Source organism: Peromyscus leucopus, chromosome 12, assembly GCF_004664715.2.
Source record: "Peromyscus leucopus breed LL Stock chromosome 12, UCI_PerLeu_2.1, whole genome shotgun sequence".
Taxonomy (NCBI): domain Eukaryota; kingdom Metazoa; phylum Chordata; class Mammalia; order Rodentia; family Cricetidae; genus Peromyscus; species Peromyscus leucopus.
The window spans coordinates 78,955,728-78,981,076 of record NC_051073.1 but is presented as its reverse complement, the minus strand read 5'-3'; the positions used below and the strand labels follow the sequence as shown (position 1 = coordinate 78,981,076).

Sequence of the window (25,349 nt, the reverse complement as noted above, 5' to 3'; positions counted from 1 at the left end):
AGGGGGGCTGGGCCTTTTATCTGTGTGCTGCCTGCCCTCAGCCACAGCCTGGAATGCAAGCGGCTGGCTAGATGTCACTGCAGCCAGACACATGTCCCTCCTCAGTGTCTGGATTGGAGTGGCCTCTGGAACTCCAGGGAATATTCCATCCAGGCCAGCCCCTCTGCTGCTCAGAGCTGACTTCATGTGCAGGCACTAACAGAAAGGCGATGGTTCTCAGCACAGCATGATTTATTGACTAAACAGGCTTCTGCCCTCCGCCCACCACGGGGTCTTGGAAGGTGGGTTAGACCCTGGCAGGTATTCTGGACTGGGGCTCCGTAGCCTGCGGAGGTGATGAGTGCCCACTCGGGATAGTGGGTTAGCTCCCAGTGACTCTGGCCAACCCCATACCTGAGTGTCTGCCCCTGGAGGTGCAGGATGTCCCGGGGCAGCCCCCACCTCAGCACCTCAAAGACTTGGATCTAAGAAGGTGAACCCTGTTGGGGTAGGTTAGGCTAAGGAATCCCAGCCCACCCAAAGCTGTGCCCTGCCTGAGGCCCCAGAGCTAACAGGTTGAGTGGAGTAGGTGTGAGCATGGTTCCTGCGGTGACTAGGCCGGGTGGTGGAAGAGGCTGCCAGTGCGCAGGCGCCTGCGGAGTTCCTGCCAGAGCAGCTGCCTCTCTCGCTGGGCCCCTTTCATGATGCTGCTGTTCTCCAGGGCACGGCGGGACAGGTAGGGCAGCACCTCCATCACGGGACCGTAGGGTACATATTTGTACACAGGAAATCCTGCCTGGCCTACACACACACAGCTATGAAGGCCCACGCTCACGGTGTGCCTCCCGCCCCCCTGCACACGCCCAGGACAACCCAGCTCACCTAGTGGGAAGCTAATTTGGTCGCACATCCCCAGCAGCTGTCCGAAGCTCACCTGGCCATCATCAGGATGCAGGCCTAACTCCTCCATCCTGGAAGGGGCCATGCTGGTGAGGACCCACCCCAGGACACAGGCACCCTTATGTAGCTCTGAGCCCCTCTTCACCCACATTCCAGCCTGTCTCCAGTGGGCTGGGGCAGGGACCCAGGAGAGCCAGGGCAACTTGCTTTCCCATCCCACTGCCTCCGACCCCTTCTCCACCTCCAGTGCCCGTCGTGCTCTGAGCCTTGGCTCTAGTGACGGGCACGTCATTCTCCCTTGCTGGCTGCACAGCTCTCGATTGGTCCGAATGGAAAGCAGAGATGTACTACGGCTATCACATGCTATCAACATGTTGACTCAAAAAATAAAACCATTTGTAACTTGCCTACTAGAAAATCCAGTCATGACTATGGATTACATTGTACTACACGTATGTGTGCTTAGTGTCCATGCATGTACATGCACGTGACCAGAGGACCACTTGGGTATTGTTCCTCAGGAGCCATCCATTGATTTTTGAGACAGTCTCGTCGCGCCCCAGGGCTCACCACTTTGACGGTTCCTGTGTCTGGCTCCCCAGTGCTGGGGTTACCAGTTCTTACCCCACACCGGCTTTCTTACGTGGGCTCTGTGAATCAAGCCACAGTCCACGTGCTCACAAGTCGAGTCACTTGTGCTCGACTGGAAGGCAGGGCAGCTGTCCCCGCAGGATCTGACTGCGCATTCCTAGTTTAAATGTCTGCATGGTGATAACTTCCTCACCTCATCTCCAGCTTCCTAGCTCCAGGCGGCACATTGAGCACATTCTAGGACACAGGACCCTGGGTCTCTCCGCACCCTATTCATGGCAAGGCCTGGGATTTCCATCCCTTCCCCTAACATTCAGTTGTTGACATCATCTCAGTCCTGACCCTGTCCCAGGCTGGCTGGAGCATGGGAGAGCACTGCAGGTGGGAGTCTCCCCAACCCACTGCCCAGCCCAACCTTCATTGCTTCTTTAGGAAGCCCCACAGGGTGGCCCAGCCTGGGTGTAGGCCAGCCCACTGTGCTCTGCAGCCTGGGTGTAGGGTTAGCCCACTGTGCCGTGGAGCCTGAGCCTGATTCCTGGGCTGACTCAGCAAGACCACTGTACAGGGTCTACCAGATTTTTTGCATCCAAATCCAGAAACATGGAGATGGGGGATGGGGGTTATTGGGGCCCTGGTAATTACGGGAAATGTACCAGACTCTCTAAGACTTTACTTATTTCTGTATTTGACTTGTTAGAACTCTACCAAAGTTGCACTCCTTGGGATAAGTATTCAAAGAAAAAAAGATGACATTAAATTCCAGTGCGGTTTAAAATGCTACAGGAAACTTGGTAAACACGAGACCACACTTGGCCAGGCTTTCCGGGCCCGGGACCTACCCCCGGATCTGCCTCTTAGCTGTTTTTTGTCACCTAACAAAATTTAGTTTTGAACTTGATAATTGGTGTTTCAAAAACTAGAGTAGCTAGGAACCTCCTAGAGGGTAAGGTCAGGAATGACGGACAAGCCTGGTGCCTGTCGGCATCTATAGGCTGCAGCTGTGTCTGCTCATTCCACCCTTTACCACCCTCCCCCACCCAGACACTCGGCACACCTAACAGGTCACGTGTGTTCCCTCAGCCCGGTACCACCTGCCACCCACAAGCCACCGAGAAGCCCCCAAGTCCGGCTGGCAGAACCCACCTGCGGAGTGTGAAGCTTACTGTGTCTTCATTGTGGGAAGCCACCATCACCTCTGCCCTGGGGCTGCGCTTCAGCTTCTCCAGGACGTAGTTCAGGCACCTGGGACAGGGACAGCCCCACCTAAGCTTGGCGCCAGGCCAACCACCCCCTGAACCCTTGTGGCTCTGCAGGCCATGGTTGCAGCTGCGGCCAGGGCCAGAGCCTCAGAAACGAGGGCCCCCTGCTGGTGATTGTGAAACCTTCCTGCCTGGAAGGAGGGAGGCTCCTAAGATTCAGGAAGATAAGGACATCTGCATAGGAACTCACTGCTCAGTGCAGGAAACCTGGACAGTTAGATTGACAAGCCCCTCCCACGGTTAGAAAAGCATAAAAGCCGGAAGCGTAAGTGGGGCGGAGACTCCGTGGAACTGTCTGCAGGGTGGTTAGGGGGCTCCAGGGATGCAGCTTCTGTTGAACTGTCCTCTCTGCTGGGGTGAGTGAGGGTTTCACTGATGCCACTGCGTGAGTCACCCCAGTCATGTAACGCCCATATATTCCACTGGTTAACCACACTAGATTTGGATGGTACCAATCCGTCCTTGGTGTTCCTATCAGGGGAATCATTAGTTCACATCTCCCCAGCAGTCAGATCCTACCAGGGCTGAACTGTGGCTTGTCTTCTGGGCAGGGGCCCTATAGCACACTCGTGGAGGCCTCAGGTAGGGTGGGTATCCCTGAGCACCAGACACGCGCTCTCTGCTCTGACCCAAGAGGTCGGTTTCTAGGAACATCCCCCAGCTGTGCTTACAGCAGGAGGGCAGGATGGTCAATGAGTCCAGTACGATACCTGGAAAAGGCCATGGGCCTGAACATACCCTTGGGCGTCCTGTCCTGGCAACTGCTGAAATTGGAGATGGAGTCATTAAGAGGCAAGGGGCAGAGGGCAGCGTGTGCAGCGTAAACATTGGCATGTGGCACTGCCTGATGTGCAGCAACTCTTGAAATAGAACAGGAAGGAGCTGGGACCCAAGGTTTGCAATAAGCAAGCACAGCCTGGGGGAGGGAGGCGTGAAGCTGAACTGCATGCACCGGCAACATAGGTTATGTGGGTAAGCGGTCACATGCTGTTTGAGTTCATTGAGATGCTAGCCCTTGCAATGGGGTTGCCCCCACACTCCAGATCACAGCGTATTCTGTCTGAAGTCCACACTCACACTCACACACCCCCGTTATATCAGGCTAGCCCCTTGGTTCTGTCACCATGAGAGCAATGAGCAGTGGGGACATCTTTAACAGCTAGATGTCAAAAATCCAAAAGTTGACATTGTTTATCTCACAAAATGTTTCCAGTAGGAAGGCAAAAAGCTGGTCCTGCAGAGCAGACAGCTGTCCGGGACTCCCCACCAGGAGCCCCAGCACCCCTGTCTGTCTGGGTGGGGCTACCCCGCACCCCTGCTGGCTATGGGCACTACTCCAGCTGTCCGCTTGACCTTATGGGCCCACGACTTGGTAATGTTCACTATCTGCTGCTTCTCTCCGTTAATCCTTTTGCTTGCTGTACGCTTAATAAACCACCCAGAACTGAAGCACAGCTAGCCTAGATCATTCTCTATAACATCCAGAACAACGCCCCAGTCAGAACCGGCAGAAAGAAGGGGTGTGCCACCGTCCCCGACTGCCATGCTGAGCTGAAAAGCTGACAGGTTGAGCCTGCCACGTGGGGCAAGCCAGGCACCTGGGATGGATCTCTTTCCCCTTACCCCTCCCCTCTCTCATCCAAGCATGACTTTGAACTACTGATCTTCCTGCCTCCTCCTCCCAAGTGCTGGGATTAAAGGTGTCCACAATGAATCAGGCCTGGTTTATGTGGTGCTGGGGTTCAAACCCAGGGCTTCAGGCATGTTAGGCAAGCACCCTGCTACATGCGCTGTATCAGTTGTTTCAAGTGTCAGCAGTAGCCAACTGTGGGCACAGAGGCCAGTACTTATCCATATTCAAGAGGAAAAATCTGATGTTTTGGAAAAAGGGTGACCGTAGCAGAAATAGCACCTCTGCCCTCCGGAAACTGGCTCTGCCTGAATGGGGCCACCACACTCGGGGCCAAGGTTCTCTTGCATCGTTCCAAGAAGGCACAGAAGGCCCTCTCACCTGTGGTACATGGCATTGGTGGCCTCATATGTAGGGTTGACGGGGTCCTCATAGCCGATCTCCACAGCCCTGGCACGCTCTTGATCCATGTATGCACCACGTACCAGCTTGGCCCCAAAACACCAGCCCTCACGGCGAGCCAGTTCCATATCCATGGTCACATTGTCATAGGCATCCTGCAAGGCCAAGCTCAAAAGTCACAGGGAGCCCCACTGGTCAGAGCACCGGGACTACCTGCTTCATGTGTGTCTCAGCTTAAAGCGCCCAGGCCGGCCAGGGGTTACCTGAGGGACGCGCTCCTCAAAGGATCTGGGAGACAGATGTGGATGAAGCTGGGCCTCCAACCTCCAACCCCAAGGAAAGGTGACAGACAGTGGGGCCATCTAAGCCTCCTCTGTGTAGCCTGAGATGGCCCTGTGGGTGCCAACCCAGATGCCTGGAGTTACCGTGTATTTCAGAGTCACCTTGGCAAGTTAGGAGCAAATTGCCACCATGTCCTCTTGGTGCCCAGCAACTTAGGAACCTCGGGCTGCCGGGCTCGACTTGGGGTTTTTCTGGGCTCCCAGGTCTACTTCAGCCCTGTCAATCTTCCAGGGGAGTCTGGTGATTTTTTCAGATTCTTTGTTTGGTTTTTTGTTTTTGTTTTTGTTTTTCGAGACAGGGTTTCTCTGTGTAGCTTTTCGCCTTTCCTGGAACTCACTTGGTAGCCCAGGCTGGCCTCGAACTCACAGAGATCCGCCTGCCTCTGCCTCCCGAGTGCTGGGATTAAAGGCGTGCGCCACCACCGCCCGGCCTTCTGTGTAGCTTTGGTGCCTGTCCTGGATCTCACTCTGTAGACCAGGCTGGCCTCGAACTCACAGAGATCCACCTAGTTCTGCCTCCCAGTGCTGGGGATTAAAGGCGTGCGCCACCACCGCCCGGCGATTTTTTCAGATTCTTAAGAGGGTCCTGTGCTAATAATGGCAGTCAGCTATGAGTCTTCCGAGGAGCCCAGGAACATCCTCGTCCTCTGTCCTCACGCACTTTTACTTGCACTTTGTTAGTACTGTGGGGAGGTGGTCTGCAGGGCACCGTCGTGCACATGTGGAAGTGAAGGGAAACTTAGAGAGAAGCTGGCTCCCCATTCACCACCTCAGGTTGGCAGGCGTGCAGAGCAAGTGTTTCCACTGCGTCATCTTGCCAGACCACACGCACACTCTTGGCTGGGTCCTGGACAGGGTCCCAGGGATCTTGTTTCCTCTGCAACTGGCACCAACCCAACCTCTCCTGCAAGCCCAGGTGCGGCCATGGGCAGGGCCTGTTTCCTCCACAGTTGAACTCAGTGTAGGGTGAGCGGCCTGCGCATTCCTTTACCTGCGCTGCTCTGGCGTCTGCACAAAGCAGGCCCGTCAGATACTGCACGGCGCCCTAGAAAGGTAGCTCCCTGCGAGGTGGTGGGTCATACCACCTGTGAGGTCTCAGCACCGCCCGCAGTCAGGCACTGGAAACAGGCAGGGAGATAGGGAGGCGGGAGGTGGACGGCTGTACCTTGAGGTAGCACTGGAATGTGTTGAAGATGAGCGGCTTATCCACATTGAACCTGCGCTGCATCTCCAGGGTGAGGCGGCTGATGGCCGGCTGGAAGTAGCTCTGCTCAGCATCTATCATCAGCCGCACGCCCGCATCTCTGCCTTTCTGAGAGGCACAGAGGGAGGAAGAACCTGTGTTTGAAGGTTGGTGATGCCTTCCCTCTGCTCAGGTGCTGGGGCCCTAATGCTCTGTGTCCCCCACCACTACCACACACACACACACAGCTGCTCACACCTTGGCCAGCACGTCCATCCTCCCCTACGCCCCCCCCATACACACACAGGGAGTCGATCACACCTTGGCCAGCACGTCCATCCTCCCCACCACACACACACACACACACACACACACACACACACTCACACCTTGGCCAGCACGTCCATCCTCCCCACCACCACACACACACACACACACACACACACACACACACACACACACATACACACACACCCGCTCACACCTTGGCCAGCACGTCCATCCTCCCCACCACACACACACACACACACACACACACACACACCCGCTCACACCTTGGCCAGCACGTCCATCCTCTGCAGCATCCTCTTCATCTGCTGCTCCTCCTCCTCCGTGAACCGGGACAGCAGAGGCTCTAGCTGGCCTGTCTGAGAGTTAGAGCAGAAGTCAGGCCACTGTGGGCCACGATGCTCACCTGAGGCGGGTCACACTGGAGCAGTGCTCTCCTGCCCACTCCTGCCCTGTCAGGGACCAGAGAGGCCGCCTCTCAGTACCTTACCTTAAACCAGTTAGATACAATGACAAAATGGCCCAAGCTGAGAGCCAGCCCACTCACTGTCCCACACGTGAGGAAAGCTGTTACCGTGTAAGCCGCACCAGGCCTAGGCCTGTATCCCCAGGAGTTTATTCTATGGCTCCCTTCAATCCTGAGATCAGTAGGGAACCATGCAAAAAAAGGCAGAGGAAGAGAACCTTGACCCCAATCAACCAGAAGGCTCCATGGGGATAGAAAAGTCTTGAGAGGAGGAGCCATTGGCTATGGGTTACTACTAACTTGCAGCCTGAGACCAAAATGTGGCTTTCAAAGAGCCAAACAGGTCATTGGTGGGCTGGTGAGAACTGGCAGGATGCACCAGAAACTCCAGGCAGCACAGGTCTGCCCCTCCCCCTGCAGCCCCAGCCCAGGATGCTCCTGCAATGCTAATAAGCCATCCGTTGACTGATCCCAGCAGCACACTGAGCACAAACAGCATGTGCCAGAGTCTGTCGGTGACCTTGGGGCGGAGACGTCATGAACACGCTGCACCCTGAGGTTCCAGGACAGTGGCTCAAAGTTGGGGGTGGGCCCTCGGTCTCGGGGGCTGGGAACACAACAGAAGAAACGCCTGAAGGTCCCGTGGCTGCTACTGCCGCTCCTCCTTCAGAACCCAGAGCAGGGGTGTTCCACACACCACTTTCCCCCGAATTCAGGCCACACCAGCAACTCTCTTTGCCAGGCTGAACTTGGCGTGACTTCTAAGGCCAGGCTGCAAAAGTCAATGCAGCTTCTGCCTGGCCTTCATCTCAGGGGACACTCACTCTGGGAACCCAGCCACCATGTTTGGAAGAAAGCCCAGGTGACGGTCAGCACCACCTTCCACACGTGAGCAGAGTACCTCCATGACCTGGCCCTGCCTGCCACCCTCTGAGTCCAAGTGACTAGGAGATCCCAGATGAGAGCTACCCAGTTGGACCCTGTTCAGCCCTAAAGACTTGTGGTGACCCAACACACCAGACTAGGTGGGCTGGGGAAGACCCTCTCAAGACACCCATCCTCTCCTTGTGTGTAGAGGTCCACTGAGCACTGTGGACACTGCGTTTGTCTTTGTGGTGGGGTCAGAAAGAATGGCACCTCGAAAACAGTGAGTCCCCTGGGTGGGCAGACACATGGAAGTGGGGGATACCTGCACATTGGGGACCACCAGGTGCCTGGAGAGCTGGGTCCTGCTGTCAATGAGGCTGTTCCAGTCCAGCAAGTCCACAGTGCTGAGGGATGAGGTACATCAGCAGAGCAAGCGACCAGGAATTCTGGGTCCAACCACCTGGCTTTACCCCCAAGCACTAGGGTTGTTTGGGGGTCTGACACACAGCAGCCCATTCCTCAAATGACTACTTCCAAAGTCAGCCTTCACAAAGCCCACCCCAGTGTTTGATTTTAAAGACTAAATACTTCCCTCGATTAAAAAAAAATTAAAACCAAATCATGGCCACTTTTCCAATGTGTCAGTATCAGTAAAAACACAAAGTATACAGAGAATTCGACGGCCAGGTCAGGCTAGAGGAAGAGCCAGCAGCGTAAGGCTAGGCAGGATGCAGATGTCACTTCAGGAGGCTGGAGATGCCAATGGGCAGGGCTAGCCAAGGCCACCAGAGAGCTAGCATTCTGACTTGACTTGGGGCTCCTGGTGACATGAGGATGGGACATGGGGTGCTGACTTCACCCGCCAGTGTGGCTCTTGGGAAGAGGCTCTGGGACCCGGCTTGTTTTCTAAGTCCTGTACCCATGCTGCCTGTGCCCCAGGACTCCCAGCTCACTATCAGCTCCTGTCAGTAATTTCAGGAAGCAGTAGTACCCCATGTCATTCCCATGGCTCATCCTTTCCTGGAAGGTGACCAGGAACAGAAACCACTGGGGCTCCGCTGAGACCCGTGACTGTGCCGGGGTGGATGTCAGCTCTTACCCAGACACTCCCAGCATCTCTGGTGTGAACCACCCCTTGATCTCAGCCCTGGACGCGATGCCCATCTTTGCGATGCTTTCCTTGGGAATGGAGAAGGCAGAGTCAGTTGCCATCTCTCAGTCCGTTAACACCCATCCCCACCTCGCCTCTGAGAGTGTCACATCATCTATGACAACAGGACTCATTTCAGGGTCATTTCTGTTCCTGGTGGCCGTGGTACCTTTCCTATCTTTGCCATTTCCCACATCAGCTCTCTGCTGAGCCAACTCCCTACCCCCCGCCCCATACACTGTGTAGACAGTGGAGCTGTCCAGAGTTCCTACCACAGCACTGTTCCCCCCTTTCTCCCCTCTACTGCCCCGGCTATACCCCCAAACATCTCCCAGACCCCACCTTAGACCACTGTAGGTTCCAGGGGGAGGGCTGCTCACCTGGAGTACCGCCACCTCCAGCTTCGTGTCTACAGCAGCACGCCCAGACTGCCCCTGCTCTGCGGCCATTTGATGAAAGAACCGTCTCCACCTGGTCAGCACATCTGAGAACTGCAGCTGCCAGTGCAGATGTGAGCCCCACTGCAGCCAGTGCCCAGCTCCTCCATCCAGTCCTGGGGCCCCCTCTGTAGCCCCAGATCGCAGCTTCCAATCTCAGCCTCTCGGTGCACCTAGCAGCCCCAGGGTCTCAAAGCCTCTGCAGATCGAATGTGCCACCACTTACCAGAAACTGCGGTCTCCCCAGTGCAGTGAGCTTAATGGCTGCGAAACCACCGTCACTGGCTCCACCTGTCAGAAGCCAAAGGAAGAACCGTGAGTGTCTCCAAGGAGACGGATGACTGAGTCAGAGGGGCCAAGTACACCTTGCAGTTCCCTGGTCTTTAAAACGAGTCCTGTAGCCAGCTCCTACACATAGTGATACCCAGTCCCCTTGCACATGGCTGCTCCAAGGACCGTGCTACAGAGGTGGGGAGGGCTGATGTAACAGCCTTTGAACTGCAAGAAGACACCAGGCAAAGAAGCCCGGGAGATCTGCACTGCTGGCAGCCTCCTTGGCGGTTTCTTCTTATGCCTTCAGCACTGTAGGCCATCCATGTATGGGCCACAGAGCACAGAAATGCCAAGTGGAACAGGGACTGCACAGAACCCCAGGGGGGACAGTCAGGACAAGCAGATGCCTCTCACCAAAATGCCAAGACGCCAGAGTGCAATGGTCACACAGGCCACCCTGGTCCGTGAGGCAGCGGCTTACTAGTGTTACACCCTGCGGGGTGCAATGCCTTTAAAGGTGTGGGGCCCACTACCACACGAGCAGGAACCCGGGAACCCGAGGGCTCAGTGGCCCCATGGCTTAACTGGCCTTCCCATCCTCAATCCTCTTATGACGAGGAGGAGCTGCAGTCACGGAGGCTGGGTCATCAGCTCCCAGATCTGACCCTCAACCTGAGGGGTGCGGAGTCCAGAACTCAGTGTCAGGACACCATACGCAGGGGCAGGTCCAGGGGCAGGAACGTGCACAGGAACATGGGCGTGTCAGGGGTCCCCAGGAGCTGTCAGGGGTCCCCCAGGAGCTGTCAGGACTCTCCACTGCAGCCCTGACCTCCTCCACAAGGCTCTGCCGAGCAGCTAGCAAGTGGGGGGCCCCACCTGAGGCCTCGATGGATTGCAGTAAATTCTCCATGTAGTTGTCGCACTTGGCTTCGTTGGCATAGAAGTAGGTGCGGGCACAGATGACTCCATCTCTGCGGTCTCCAAAGGCAGGGTGGACCTGATACTGCTTCTCCCTCTTATTTGTGCCTGGGAAGGTAGAGACATGGCCTTTTTAGAGATGCCATCCTGGTTCAGAACTTCCTCTTCAATGTCCTGCCCATCCCAGCCCAGGCCAACATCCCAGAGCTGCATCCCTCCAGATGGGCTCCGAATAGGCCTTGCTGAGCAGCCTGACGCTGCCCTCCCGACAGCCCAATTGCCTTTGCCACTTGGGTCCCCTGGCTAAACCCCGTGATACAGCAAATCAGGCCAGGAAAGTAGAGCCTCCTTGGCAAAGGCTTGGACGGTGGCCTGCTGAAGGCCAAGGTGACTGAGCCTTCCCAGAACTGTTAAAAACACCAGGAGCCTGTATCTCACTAGGAGCCCTCAGGTGGGTCGGGTACAGAGCCAGGACCACCGCTCTGGCCACAGGATGCAGTCTCTGGCTTTGTCTCCTGGGCCACCAGACTGTGCGCTGGCGTGAGGAGAGTACCCGTTCCTATACTCACCGCTGCTGTCTCTCTCTGCTTCAGAAGTGCATGACCTGCAGGGCAGAGGAGGAGGCAAAGGTCAGGGCACCAGGAGGCAGCTGAGCCTTGGACTAGACCATGAACCTGACGGAAGACTGGCTCAAGGAAACAGACCAACTTGAGTTAACCCAGCCCTTCCTCAGGCCTGGCATGACCACCTGGGCCAGAGAGAGGATGCCCAGGCTGCCTGTGGGTAGAGCCTTCCTTCCTGATGAGGCCAGGCAAGGAGAGGAACAGGGGCCACCCTGTACAAGGGCTCCTCCATTCCAGCACCAAGGCCCCTTGCTCTGGACTGCACCCCTAACATCTGAGGTCTCCAGATAGAGTCCCACATACCCCGGCTACTCCCACCCTATGGCCCCAGCCTCTACTAAGACACTTAGGCTTATTTTCCAAATAATGACCAGAAGATGTAAATGAGACCTTAATATCGCCTCATTGGAAACCTCCCTGGTCCCCATCCCTCGGGGACATCAAGTCCTCCACGGGGCAGGGTGCCGAGGCACATCACAGGGCAGAACACTGCCCCTTTCCACAAACTCTCCAGCAGGCCTTCCATCAGTGAGCCTCGGCCATCAAGGAACCTCACTACTCCGCAAATCTGGGCCACCAAGCAACGTGCCGAGAAGCCTTGTCCTGGACCCTCCTCTCAAGTCCCAGGACCCTAATTCAGACGTTTTGAGCCAGAAACTATGGGGGGGGCCAGGCCATGTCCTTGGGTGCCTGGGGCTCCCCACAAGCCCCTCAGCCCACAAGGCCACAGCCCAGGGGACAGAAGCTAGGCAGACAGCTACTGCTCCATCTACGCCATGCTGACAAGATGTAACAAGAAAGAGGGTGAAATGTCATTTGTAACAGTGTTCTGAGTCTGTAATGAGGAGGCAGACAGTCCCCATGCGTCACCTTCCCTCCCTCAGAGACAGACAGCCAAGGCCCCCGGAGGATATGGGTTCCATAAGAGCAGTGTCAGGTCAACCAGACAAAAGTCCCCAGGGCTATCAGTGCAGGGAGGCGGGCGCAGGGAATCCCCTGAGCAGAAACCCTGTCAAGGAACAAGCCTGGGCTGATCAATGACCCCCGATGGGAGGTTGGTTATAAAGCCCCACAGCCCAGAGTTTAGATGGTCTGGTCTCCACGCTTTCTGTGCCTTTTCCCATTAGCTAGGGACAGGCCTCGTCTCCGGGTCTGTAGAACTGCTCACTTCTGGTCAGGTGCAACCAGTGGCCCTGTAAGATGTGGAGATTGCCAGCCCCACCCCCTTTACAGACTCAGAGCACTGTCAGAGTGGCATCACCCTCTTGTTAGTACTTTGAAGGCACAGACACCAGCCGCAGAGCTGGACCCACATCCCCGCCACTTGTTGGCACTGGAGGGTGGGCACTGTTAGGTCAGGAAAGGTCTATTTCTGATGTCCCGGAGCCCAAGCAAAGCTCCCGTGGGACAAGCACAGACAGGCAGGGAGGGCGGGCCTGCCACCCAACCTCACAGCAAGGCCGCTTGGGTAAGAGCACACTCAGTGCTCACGCTATCTAGGCTGAGGCCGTGGAATCCATTTAGTTATTCACCAGCAGCCTCAGTAAAGGCCTGCAACCAAATCCTGAGGTTCACAGGGGATGCAGGGGCTGGGTCACCCCGCCTTCAGAATGGCCAATCACTAAGCAGTGGCTGGGCTCCCAGGCTGAGGCCAGGCTCGGACATTCTGTTCTCTGGGCCAGCAGCCTCACATGACTGCCTTTCCCTGGCCCCTCCTGTTAGCCACCTGGGGAGGAGCAGGGTAGAGTCTACGGCCTGACAAGGCCCATCCTGAGCGTCACGTGTGGAACGACCGCAGCCAGAGACCTAGGACCCCAAACCCAAGCAAGGGCCTCTTAGGGAGGGTGCAGGTCTCCAGAGAGTCAGCTGCCACCCCAGGGGCAGAATAAGGCCACTCTGTCCTGCTGCCAAGGGGGCAGTCTGTGAGCTGTGCTTTCTACTTGTGGCCTGGGGAAAGTCCCCGGGGAAGCTGGTGCCAGCAGGGTACTCCAGACTGCCTGTCACAAGACACCGCTGCCTGCCGCAATTCTACAGGCCATGAGCGTCGGCTGGGCCCAGTCTGCAAAGCTCTGCACCCTGCAGGCACAGCCATCTGCAGATTAGGAAACTATCTGAGGACTAGTTGGAACCTGCAGGTCCAGTCAGCGAGGCGGGAATCCTTGGAAAGAGAGACTGTAGATTGTAGCAGAGCAGGAAGCCAGGCACCACCAAATGTTTCTGTGAATGGCTAAGTCTCAGCCTTAGAGGCCACACACTTACACCACTCTGCCCTTGCAAGTTGCAAAGGCAATCTGAATTTTAAATAGTTTTGTATCACAAAATATAGTTCTTGTCCTGATAGTTTTCAACCACTCAAAATGTAAAACTGCAGCCTCAGTGCTATGTGATGAGCTGGACATGCCAAGGGCTAGTTTGCAGATTATCGCTCAGCCCTCTTCTGGTACAGGCTCACAAAAGCACAGTGCTCTGGTCTGCAGGAAAGAAGAACTCTAGCTAGGCACAGCCCATGAGGGCTGCTGGCAATCAGGCCAAAGGCTCTCCAAGTCTTGGCCCCCACAGCCTGGTGCACCTCAGGGTTACATCTGTGCCTTAGAACACCAGAATGGCAGGCCTTACTCCATCTCCTTGCGCTCCGCCTCCTCATGGCTCAGGTCTTCCTCCAATCCATAGTCCAGTATGGAGCCAACACCGAAGGCTTTGTTGTGCCGGATCAGAGGCCTGATAGACTCCTGGTCCTCGCCAGCCACAAACTGGCCATAGACAGTCATCTTCATTAGTCTGTCGAACATCCTCTGCCCCAGAAGCTTCCTGGTAACATGGAACAACTGAAAGGCAAAGGGAAGCAGCTGTCTGACCATCTGTCTGTCCATCCTGGCAAGGCCGCCGCTGACTCCTCGGGTTTGACCCCAGTTCCACACTGTGCGTGGTTTTGTTGTTTGTTTGTTTGTTTTGTTTTTCGAGACAGAGTTTCTCCGTGTAGTGTTGGTGCCTGTCCTGGATCTCGCTCTGTAGACCAGGCCGGCCTTGAACTCTCAGAGATCCATCTGCCTCTGCCTCCTGAGTGCTGGGATTAAAGGTGTGCACCACCTCCACCTGGCCTTGTGTGTGTTTTATAGAGACCACTGGAAGCAGTTCTGATCCAGGGCAGCATGGGAAAGGCTGTGCCACTTCTTAAGCTACTGGCTCTATGAAACTGAGCACATTGTTCCCCTAAGGACTCTGCCCCAAGGGGGCTGGCTCATGGAGCACCCCAGGACACCAGGGTTGCCTGATCACCCCTTGGTGGGGAACAGGGGATCCAGTCAATCTCCCAGGGACCCATTTTTGCGACATTTAGTGGTCTTGGTAAACTCTCTAGAATGATCTCTCTCACGATGATTTGTTCTCTCGTTCTAACCCACCAGAACAGGGCTTGGTGTGAGGCCCCCCAACAGCTGCTGAGCAGTGGTTACACACAAAATTCAAATGGAGAGAGAGAGGTCTGTCTGTCTACAGGACACCGTGAAATGGGAGTGCACTCCACAGTCTCATCCAGGGCTGACCAGCTGACAGATGCGCCCTCAGGAAGATGGCTGCATGCAACCAGCCACGTCTTCTGTCATATCTCACTCTATCTCACATTACTGTAAGCATTCCTTAAGCCTGAGGGGAAAAGGGAAGGAAGCAGACAAGAGAGATGCCCAAGGGGAAGAAGCAACAAGGTCACTCTTCACATAGTTAAGGCAGAGGTAGAGTCTACTCCTGCCCACCCAACTCAGCTCCAAGAAAGGAAAAGCCTGGGGTTCCCCAAGCCCCATGGACAGTGAACCCCTTTCTATGTGGGAAGCTCACTCTTAGTCTAAACGTTCACAAGTCAAACAACTTCCCTTCAGGCCCTGCCACTCTATGATGGGCTCCATGGAGACGCCACTAGACTCATGCAGTCCCATTCAGGACCTGGGGTGACTTCTGCATTGTTCTTTTATCAAGAGTTATAATCTCTGATTTAAAAAAAAATTCCTTGCCGGGCAGTGGTGGTGCACGCCTTTAATCCCAGCACTTGGGAGGCAGAGGCAGGTGGATCTCTGTGAGCTTGAGGCCAGCCTGGGCTACCAAGTGAGTTCCAGGAAAGGCACAAAGCTACACGGAGAAACCCTGTCTCAAAAAAAAAAAAAAAGAAAAGAAAAAGAAAAAGAAAAAGAAAAAAAAAATTCCTGACATACTTTCCATAGGAGGTGATAGACGAGGGAATGGCCACCTATGACAATCACATGCTTTCTCACCCTGGTCACTGAGAATGGTGGATACACACACACACACACACACACACACACACACACACACACACACACACAACATTAAAGCAAAACAATGGACAGCACCTGAGGAAGCACACCCAGGTGCGTCCTTGGGCTCCCATACATGCACGTGCATTCATTCATACACACAAAGAAAAGTCTCAAATGATGGTCCAGGAAATGATGACAGTAAAACCAATTCTCTCCTCCGGCCCCAGAGAACCACCGCAATTTGCACCCAATCTCTTCAGCTTAGGCTCACAGTCAAAAAGCGATAGCCTGCCAGGTGTGGTGGCACAATCCAGGAGGCAGAAGCAGGTGGATCTCTGTGAGTTCAAGGCCAGCCAGGTCGACAGAGCGAGATCCAGGACAGCCAGGGGGGCTACACAGAGAAACCCTGTCTTGATGTCAATAGGCTGCTTCATGGTCCCCAACAAGGCTCCAAACCCAGGCAGCATTCCAATCTCAGGTCCTTGGCCCACGGCTCCTCGGAACAAGTCTGGTTGCCCACTACCCCAGCTAGAGTCTCACAGCTGCAAGGCCCGGGTCGACTGTCCTCAGTCTGGCCCGTCAGTCTAGGATCTGGCAAGCCGATCTTAGGCTCGGGGCCCGGCTTTGAACACCATTTCCTTCAACACCAGGCACTGAGGCCACTAGCAGTGACGACAGCACAGATCTCCCAGAGAGGCTCCCAGGGTACCGGCTGGACAGGTGGAGCCCGGGTGGGGGTGGGGCTCGCTGCTTCCTCCAGGAAGCCATAGCACATCCCTGAGCACTACCCAGCACTACCCAGAGCAGGCTCCAGAGAGCCAGAGGAGATGGCATGCCCCACTCCCGGTCACCCACAGTACCCTGACTGGCATAGAGGTGCAGGACTCACCCTCCTCAGAACCAGCCCTCAGCTCCCCCCCCCAGGACGCTGCTGGGCAGCAGGTAGTGGATCTAGGGGGAGTACAAACCACAGCTCAACTTGGTCCAGTTCCTGCTCTGCACAGAGACCCGGTGGCTAACCACTGTAAGTCACTCCTGCCCAGCTAGCGCCATCCTCTCTGAGGGCTGAAGATCCCTTCCAGCTGCCGGTTACATGCTGAGACTCCACAAAGTCCTTGACACTTGCTGCCCCCAGCTGGGGCTCCTCTTCCTGTGTTCCCAGCTCCCCTACCAGGCGTTATTTCCGCGTCATGGCCCTGCCCACCATTACAGCTCCACAAACATGCCTGGCCCCACACTGTGCTTTACCCCCAGGCTCCCGAGCTTACAATGCCGTTCTTCCAAGGGATCCCGGCAGCACTTCAGTTCCATCTTGTGGGGTATGACTCACCCCCTACCTGCTGTGGCCTCAGCTAAGGGCAGCTCCAGCTCCTCCAGTCTCCCCGGAGGAGTCACTTCCAGATCTGTATCCTTACAAACATCACCGGGGCACCCAGAGATAACTAACTTACACTAACCTTTCAAGACTGGCTGAAGCGGTATTCTGCTTTCCCCAAAGGCCCTCACATTTCTCAAAGTTACCATGTTGCAGTTTAAAGTTGCATGTTTCCTAGTCTCTGAGAACCTCCAGCTTTTACACTGCATTCCAGTGTGTGCCGGGTAGAGATGAGTTACCCTCCGGCCGGTAATCAGAGCAGTTGGGAGGCGGAGGCAAAGGATCAGAAGTTTCTGAATCTAGGCTCTTCGACTGTATTTACAATACATTTAAACATAAGAAACAAAATGTTGGGAGTTTGTCCCATTTCCCAAAACTGTTCGGAGTAGCTGTGTTTGGGAGCGGCGGGTCACACTTGTGGAATTCTGGGGTCCTAGCCTCGATAAGCCCTTCAAGCTGGCCAAACCTGGGAGCTGCATGGAGGAAAGCAGACTCATCACGGGTGACGGCTGCGTTCCTACACACCGTACATATTTTAAACACTATCGGCCCTTCTTCCTAATTGGTAGTGACTGCAAGTAGGAAACTTCACGAAGTCCGGCAACACGCAGGAAACGGCCGTCTTCCTTGCCTGCCCAGCTTCAGGCCATGCCTGAGTGACTCTGCCTGACACTTCCGAACTCGGTAACCCGCTGGCCGCGCCGATGTCCCCGCGCGGCTCCTGCCCACCTGGCCACCCCCCGCGCACCTGCTCGTGGTGCACCAGCAGCACCCGCGACGCACACAGGCGCAGCACTAGCAGGTTGCGCACCAGTTCCCAGCTCCTCCGACTGCGGTACGCCTCTTGCGTGTTGCTGAAGTCGACGACTGGCACGGGCCGCCGCACAGCCTCGGCTGCTCCCCATGCCCGCACAGCCCCTGGGCTCGCGGCGGGCTGCACACCGGCCTGCGGCTGTGTTGAGAGACCGGCAACACGTGGTGCCGCCGAGCGCAGCAGGAAGACGCGCCTCAGAGCCATGGCGGAGCCAACACGCGAGCCCGGGAGGCTTAAGTACGCTCGGCCAGCCACGCCCCCTGAGGGCACGCCCATTCCCGGAAGCCCCACCCACCACCCAGTGGCTCCGCTCCCATTTTAAGAAGCTTTGTCCGGCTCTGCAACCCCCTCCATCTCCCCTGGAGTCCTTCCCTGGCGTCCTGGTTTGGCGTGCTTCCCGTGGGTGACCACGCCTCCCCAGGCCGCAAACACTCCTCCTCCTGAGCCCACCCCCACTTCTACCCCCAAGACCCCGCCCCTTGGGAAACCGGGACAGTTAGCTCTGGGATTTAGCTCTGGGATTATCCTGTCCCTAGGCTGGCCAGGTGGGTCCAGAGTCCACTGGTCAGTGCCATGACACCCTGGCACACCCGGATCCTCCGATCCCAAGCAGCGGGGACTCACAGCTCAGGCCTGGCCTGAAGAATTCTGTCCCAGAAGGTGGTCCTCTCCCACCACTGCACTCTGCCTAAAATGCTGTTTTAAGACCTGCCCTTTCCTGGTTTGTTTGGTTGTCTGTTTGGTTTTTGTCCTTTAGACCTACTTCCTTGCCTCGGGGTAAGCAAGGGACCCCAGGCTCCTCTGTGAACCCTTGGAACTCGAGTGATTCCTCCCTCCCTTACCTCTCCACGCCGCCGGGTACCAGCAGCAGCAGACGTCACCTACAGATCCTAGCTGCCTCTACCTTGCACACACTTCCCTGTCACTCACTCCATGTTTCCCCTCTGGTATCCCATCCCCCTGCAGAGACCTAGTCTGGTTATGGGTGGCAATATGACCCCCAGGACATCCCCTACGGGCTTGGCCCTGCCTTTCCTACACCTCTGAAGGAATTGGCAAGGTGAGGAAGATGTGGCTTGTTCTGCTTCTCTGATCTTCCAGCATTCACCCCAATACCTGGCTCCAGGTTTGTTTTTATTAATAAGAACTTTTTAAAAAGATTTATTTATTTATTTATTTATTTATTTATTTATTTATTTATTTATTTATTTATTTATTTAATTAGGTATACAGTGTTCTGCCTGCATGCCAGAAGAGGGCGCCAGATCTCATTACAGATGGCTGTGAGCCACCATGTGGTTGCTGGGAATTGAACTCAGGACCTCTGGAAGAACAGCCAGTGCTCTTAACCTCTGAGCCATCTCTCCAGCCCTATTAATAAGAACTTTTAAGATTCGTGCTACAATTGAATCTACTTTTTTTTCTTTCTTTTTATTATTATTATTATTATTCTATTTTATTTTACATACCATTCAGTTCTACATAACAGCCACAGATTCTCCTGTTCTCCCCCCTCCTGCCCCCTCCCCTTCCCCCAGCCCACCCCCCATTCCCACCTCCTCCAGAGCAAGACCTCCCCTGAGGACTGAGTTTGACCTGATAGACTCAGTCCAGGCAGGTCCAGTCCCCTCCTCCCAGATTGAGCCAAGCATCCCTGCCTAAGTCCCAGGTTTCAAACAGCTAACTCATGCAATGAGCCCAAGACCTGGTACCACTGCCTAGATGCCTCCCAAACAGATCAAGCCAATCAACTGTCTCACCTATTCAGAGGGCCTGATCCAGTTGGGGGCCCCTCAGCCTTTGGTTCATAGTTCATGTGTTTCCATTCGTTTGGCTATTTGTCCCTGTGCCTTATCCAACCTTGGTTTCAACAATTCTCACTCACATAAATCCTCCTCTTTCTCGCTAATTAGACTCCCAGCGCTCCACCCGGGGCCTAGTCGTGGATCTCTGCATTGAATCTACTTTTAAAGAGCAATAACTTGTTTGAAGTGTTTTATATTGCTATGGATTTTAGTTTATTGATACAAATTTAATTTTGTTATACTATATGTATATTTATACTCTTGTTTAAGGTATTATGTTTATGCAACTCATTTTAAATTGTAATGTATAATTAAAATACAGATTAATAATTAGTCATCTGATAAACTTATAGTCATGTTAGTTAGGTTTTATAGATGTGCAGAGATATAGGTCCGACAAATAGGTAATCTTCAAACACTTCAAAGACCTACGGAATATGGCATTTAAAATGTTTTAATAACTTAGACTTTTCTGGACAATGAGACACGTCTGCTCCTGGCAGCACCAATTACTTCAAAGAGGATGATGGGCAATGAAGAAACCCATTGTGGAGTCTGTTTTCTTTGTGGCAAAAGTTAGCCATTGGGCAAAAAAGTGCCCTTGCCTCGACTGCTTGACAGGATGCTGTATAACATGGACATGCAGGACCCATAGGAAGGTGACCACTGAACTTTGCAAGACAAGATGGTTCTTCAGGTTCCTGTTTCACAGAAGAAATGGTCAGACATTCTAGAGGACATGGGGAGAAACAACTGATGAACTTTCCTAATAGGTGAGACAATCCTTCAGATTTCCTGCTTCATAAAAAGTCTGCCAGAGACTCCAGGCCTGTAGGCTGAAGATGGATGCCCCAATGTAATAGAGGAACTTTGGATGACTGTCCAGGCAGCCAGATGTCTCTGTCGTTTCTAGAATTATGGAAGTTGCTTACAGTGCATTTCCTGTTTACTCAGGTAATATTATATCCTCTGGGATCTTTGGAGTTGAAGACTAGATAGCTATATATTGTAGTTTTCCTTAGTCATGATAAAAGATAAATTAGATATGAAACTTTAGACTCACAAAAAAAGGATAGATGATAGAATATTTAATTTGCCAAATACAAATATCCTAGATATTGTAATTCTTTCTTTTGTTTTGTTTCGTTTTTGTTTTCCGAAACAGGGTTTCTCTGTGTAGCTTTGCACCTTTCTTGGAACTCACTCTGTAGCCCAGGCTGGCCTCAAATTCACAGAGATCCATCTGCCTCTGCCTCCCAAGTGCTGGGATTAAAGGCGTGTGCCACCACTGCCCGGCTGTAATTCTTTCTTGATAACTGTTTTGTTATATGTAATTTTACTATGTTAAAATTAAAACCTTCCTTTTTGATTAGATAGAAAAGGAGAAGTGCTGTGGGATGTTTTTCTGTGTGCTGTGAATATGTGTTGCTCCCATTGGCTAACAGATAAAACTACGGCAGGGCAGGATGGAGCCAGACAGGAAATCCAAGAGAGATAGTGAGAGGAGAAAGTAAAGTAAAGGGAGACAAATAAATAAATAAATAAATAAATAAATAAATAAATAAATAAATAAATAAATAAGTAAATAAAATAAAGGGAGACACCAAACTGCCGTCCAAGGAGCAACATGTAATGGGTCACAGGAAAAGCCACAAAACACGTGGTGATACATAAATTAATAATTATAGGTTAATTTAAGTTGTAAGAGCTAGCTAGCAAGAAGACTGAGCCAATAGGCCATAGAATTGGTAATTCATCAATATAAGCCTCTGAAGGATTATTTTATAAGGGGCTGCAGGACCACAGGGCCGGGTGGGACTGGAGAAACTTCTGATATTCTTCACTGTGCCAGGCATGGTGATCTGTAGCAGGAATCTTAAAATGTTCTTATTAATAAAATCAAACCTGAGGCCAGTTATTGGAGTGAATGCTGGAAGATCAGAGAGACAGAACAAGCCACAGCTACCTCACCTCCACAGGTCCTCAGCTGATCCTGTCTCCTCAGACTGGATGCCTCTGAGTCCTCATCCAGAACGAATCTCAGCTGAACTGTAGCTCAAAAGCCTAAAAGCTTACCCAGCCAAAAGGTTCTAGTTTCTGGTCTTCATGCCTTATATATTTTTCTGGTTTTGCCTTCACTCCCTGGGATTAAAGGCGTGTGTCACCATGCCTGGCTGTTTCCAATGTGGCCTTGAACTCACCGAGATCCAGAGGGATTTATGCCTCTGGAATGCTAGGATTAAAGGTGTGAGCTACCACTGCTTATCCTCTATGTTTAATATTGTGGATGTTCTGTCTCTGACCCCAGATAAGTTTATTAGTGTGCACAATATTTCAGGGAACACAATACCACCACAGTGGTACACACCTATGATCCCAGCACTTGGCAGGAGAATCTCAAGTTTGTGAACTTGGCTACATAGCAAAAGTACTTAAAACAAAAACTGGATTTTTTTTTTTTTTTTTTTTTGAGACAGAGTCTTACTATCTAGCCCTGGCTGGCCTAGAACTTTCCATGTAAACCAGGCTGGCCTCAAACTCAAGATCCTCCTGCATCTCCTTCTCAAGCGCTAGGATTAAAGCCATATTCCATGACACTTGGCAAAAATTAAATTTAATGAAAGAAGCCAGATTTAGAAGACCATATGCTGTTTGATTCCATATATATGAAATCTTCAGAACAGGCCAATTCATAGGGATAGCTGCCATGTAGACAATCATGGAATACACTGGCAATTGTGTGGAAATGGTGGGGTAGGTAGGAAGTGGACTGATGGTCAGTGGGTCTAGAGTTTCTTTTAGGTATGAAAACATTCTGGGACTAGACAGTAGTGGCATCCACTCAACCTGGCAACACAGTCATCTCGAAGCAGTCACAGGAGATTGGTGCCAGACCCTCCAGCATACAGGGTGGAGGGATGCTCAAATCCCATAATGGAAATGTCATGGAATTTGCATATGACTCACGTGTGTCCTCCCAGATACCTAAGTTGCCTCTAGATGAGGCAACTTACTGTACCTCATCCACATAAATGCTGTGTGAGTCCCTGGTACACTGTATCATTTAGGGAATGATGAAAAGGAAAGCCTCTCCCTGTTTAGAACAGATGCAAAATTTTTCAGCTACATTTGGTCTTCGGTTGGTTGAGTCCACAGATCCAGAAAATAGGATACAGATGGCCGGCTGTATAGTAAAAGTGATTCAACTGTGTCAGATAATGAATGAAGTGTGTGTGTGTGTGTGTGTGTGTGTGTGTGTGTGCGCGCGCGCGCGCGCATGTGTGCCCAAGTCACACTATGTGCTTTAAAGCACACTTGCTGAACCTATCAACAAATAAAACAAGTGAGAGCCCAGCCACTCCATAAACACTTAGAGCCCTAGGTCAGCCCTTTGCAAGGCCCCCTGGGCAGGTGGTCCCTGCTGTGCAGGAACCGCCCCATTCTGGAACAGTGGGGACCAGGCAAGAGGGCTCCTGTAGGACAGAAGGACGGGATTCTGTCCTGCAGGTCCGGAGCCTGAAGGGCATCTGAGCATCAGACTCTGGTACATAATGGTGGCCCAGCTGCTAGTCAGCTCAGCGCCTGTCTGCTTCCCTGTCACAGGCTCCTGAGAAGGAAGCTGTCTGAGGACAGAACCTGGGCAGCGGATGGGCATGTTGATTCCAGCACAGCAACAGCGGGACATGTGACCCCTTTGCAGGCAGGAAGCCGCCTCCTCTTTTTTGAGACAAGGGTTTTATATACCGAGGCTGGACTAAACTCTCTGTGTAGCTTATGTAAGTTGAGAGTGACCTTGAACTTCTTTTTTAGTTGTTTTGTTGCTGTTGTTTGTTTTTGTTTTTTGTTTTGGAGGGAGTGTTGTTTTTGTTTTTGTTTGGTTTGGTTTTTCCAAACAGGGTGTCTCTGTAGCTCTGGCTGTCCTGGAACTCACTCTGTAGACCAGGCTGGCCTCTAACTCATAAGAGATCTGCTGTCTCAGCCTCCCTCTAATTTTTTTTTTTGGTTTTTTGAGACAGGGTTTCTCTGTGTAGCTTTGCGCCTTTCCTGGAACTCACTTGGTAGTCCAGGCTGGCCTGGAACTCACAGACATCCGCCTGGCTCTGCCTCCCCAGTGCTGGGATTAAAGACCAAAGTCTTACTTGTGGTTCCCCTCAGTAGTCTGGAATATATTGTATGGATACAATATTTTAAACAAGAACAGAAATACATGCATATACCATAACAAGAAAAACTTTAAATTTGTATCAACACTGTACTGAGGTGAAACATCTGAAATTAGCAGCAGGTTCTCTTCTTCTCCTCCTCCCCCCCCCCCCAGACGGTTTCTCTGTGTAGCTTTGCGCCTTTCCTGGATCTTGCTCTGTAGACCAGGCTGGCCTCGAACTCATAGAGATCCGCCTGCCTCTGCCTCCTGAGTGCTGGGATTAAAGGCGTGTGCCACCACTGCCCAGCCTCCTCCTTTTTTTTAAAACAATAATAATTTGTAACCAACCCCTCTAAATGATAAAATAATATTTATAATCTACTGGATCTGAATGATCAAAGCAGCCCTGGCTACAGCATTATAGCACAGCTGCCGTAGCTTAGCAACCACAGGCAGTGACACTCCACTCCGCCCTTGGAGCCAAACAGGTCTTGGGGGCCCCACCTACCACCGTGGGAGGGGAGGATGTGAAGCTCAGGGACAAAAGATTATTATTAATCCCAGATTCTCAAACGCGTGAGAGCAGCAGACTGGAAGTGTCTTCCTGCCCCAGCCAGGCCCCTCTGGGGGACCTGCAGACCACTCCTGGGCTGTGACCCCAGGGGGCAGTTCTCCACCAGCCCCGAGTCCCAAGGAGCACCCAGGTCAGGCATGCTCTGAGCTCCATGAGGCCTCTCCTGGCTCCCACCTGCACCCAGCTGCTCAGTGGTGACCTGAGTCCCTGCCCTGGCTGCCACTCACCCAACGTTTGGCACCGTAACAGTTCGCTCCCATGCCGGCTACTGCGTGTGCTCTGGGTCAGAGGGCAAGGAAGCAATGGGGATAGGAATACTCTTAGTCTGTCCCAGTTTAGCCAAAGGGACTCTCTGTCCCTTCTGCTGGCCATCTGGCCCAAAGGCTGTCCATGTACAGTTTCTATCTGGAGTCACAGCACATACATAAGCCCAGGCATAAAACACGCAGACTTGTGGCCACATTTCTCACATATCCACACATTCATAGAGGGAGGACATTCCAATAGAAAGGCAAACAGAACTTTTTCCCAAGGAAATGGTGTTAGCTGACCAGCTCAAAAATCCTAAAATAAGAGTCTACAGTTTCCGTTAAGTCAGGAAAAGAACAAAATTACAACACACAAGACAACAAAATAGCTCTCCTGGCACCTGGAGACAAAACCAAAAGGAAGACACCAGCCTCATGCTGTCCTGAGGGAGTGACTCACGTCATCTATACAAATCAACCAAAGGGATCCAAACCCGTCCAAAGGACCATCTGCAGGCACTTACAAAGGGATATCCAACAGGCCAAGAGCCCACTTACAAAAGGAAACCCAAATGAAATTAAACATAGAAAACACAAAAGTAAACAGACACAGAAAACGAACTGGCTGCCTTCAGGCTCTATGGGTGTTGGTCCTGGTGGGCTTGGGGGATCCCGGGACAAGCCCCCAAATGTTATGCCCAGACCATGGGGACCCCCCCACCCCACCCCTGCCAAAGACCACCACGGAGACTGAATCCCATATGTAAAAGCAAAGAACCTTCATTTCAAGCTCGGAGCTTGGTCTCTCTGTCTG

The 25,349-nt window shown here is 53.0% G+C and overlaps 1 protein-coding gene across 4 annotated transcripts; it reads right to left on the bottom strand.

The window, feature by feature from the left end:
• Positions 1-213: 213 nt before the first annotated feature.
• On the bottom strand, positions 214-25,349 carry LOC114685715 (proline dehydrogenase 1, mitochondrial). Of its 4 annotated transcripts, XM_028860355.2 has the most exons (14): positions 17,699-17,983; positions 13,924-14,132; positions 11,254-11,288; positions 10,643-10,792; positions 9,720-9,784; positions 9,437-9,553; positions 9,006-9,085; positions 8,229-8,310; positions 6,840-6,932; positions 6,268-6,414; positions 4,741-4,916; positions 2,614-2,712; positions 862-950; positions 214-780 (listed from the first exon to the last, which is right to left on the bottom strand). In XM_028860355.2, exons 1-14 carry the CDS (start codon positions 17,966-17,968, stop codon positions 593-595), a joined length of 1,800 nt encoding a protein of 599 aa, XP_028716188.1. In that variant the 5' UTR covers positions 17,969-17,983; the 3' UTR covers positions 214-592. The 4 variants fall into 4 exon arrangements, with proteins under 4 accessions (XP_028716188.1, XP_037065832.1, XP_037065830.1 ...); XM_037209937.1 differs by lacking the exon at positions 17,699-17,983 and adding an exon at positions 25,314-25,349 and having other exon boundaries at positions 214-950; XM_037209935.1 differs by having other exon boundaries at positions 214-950.

Bases quoted from the DNA above. Each gene is read 5' to 3' on its own strand.
- LOC114685715 (XM_037209935.1), bottom strand. From the start codon at position 17,968: ATGGCTCTGAGGCGCGTCTTCCTGCTGCGCTCGGCGGCACCACGTGTT. The intron at 9,785-10,642 runs GTGGGGCCCCCC...GGCTTCTGACAG, and splicing joins GCAATCCATCGAGGCCTCAG to GTGGAGCCAGTGACGGTGGT. The intron at 6,933-8,228 runs GTATCCCCCACT...TCTAACTCTCAG, and splicing joins TGGTGGTCCCCAATGTGCAG to ACAGGCCAGCTAGAGCCTCT.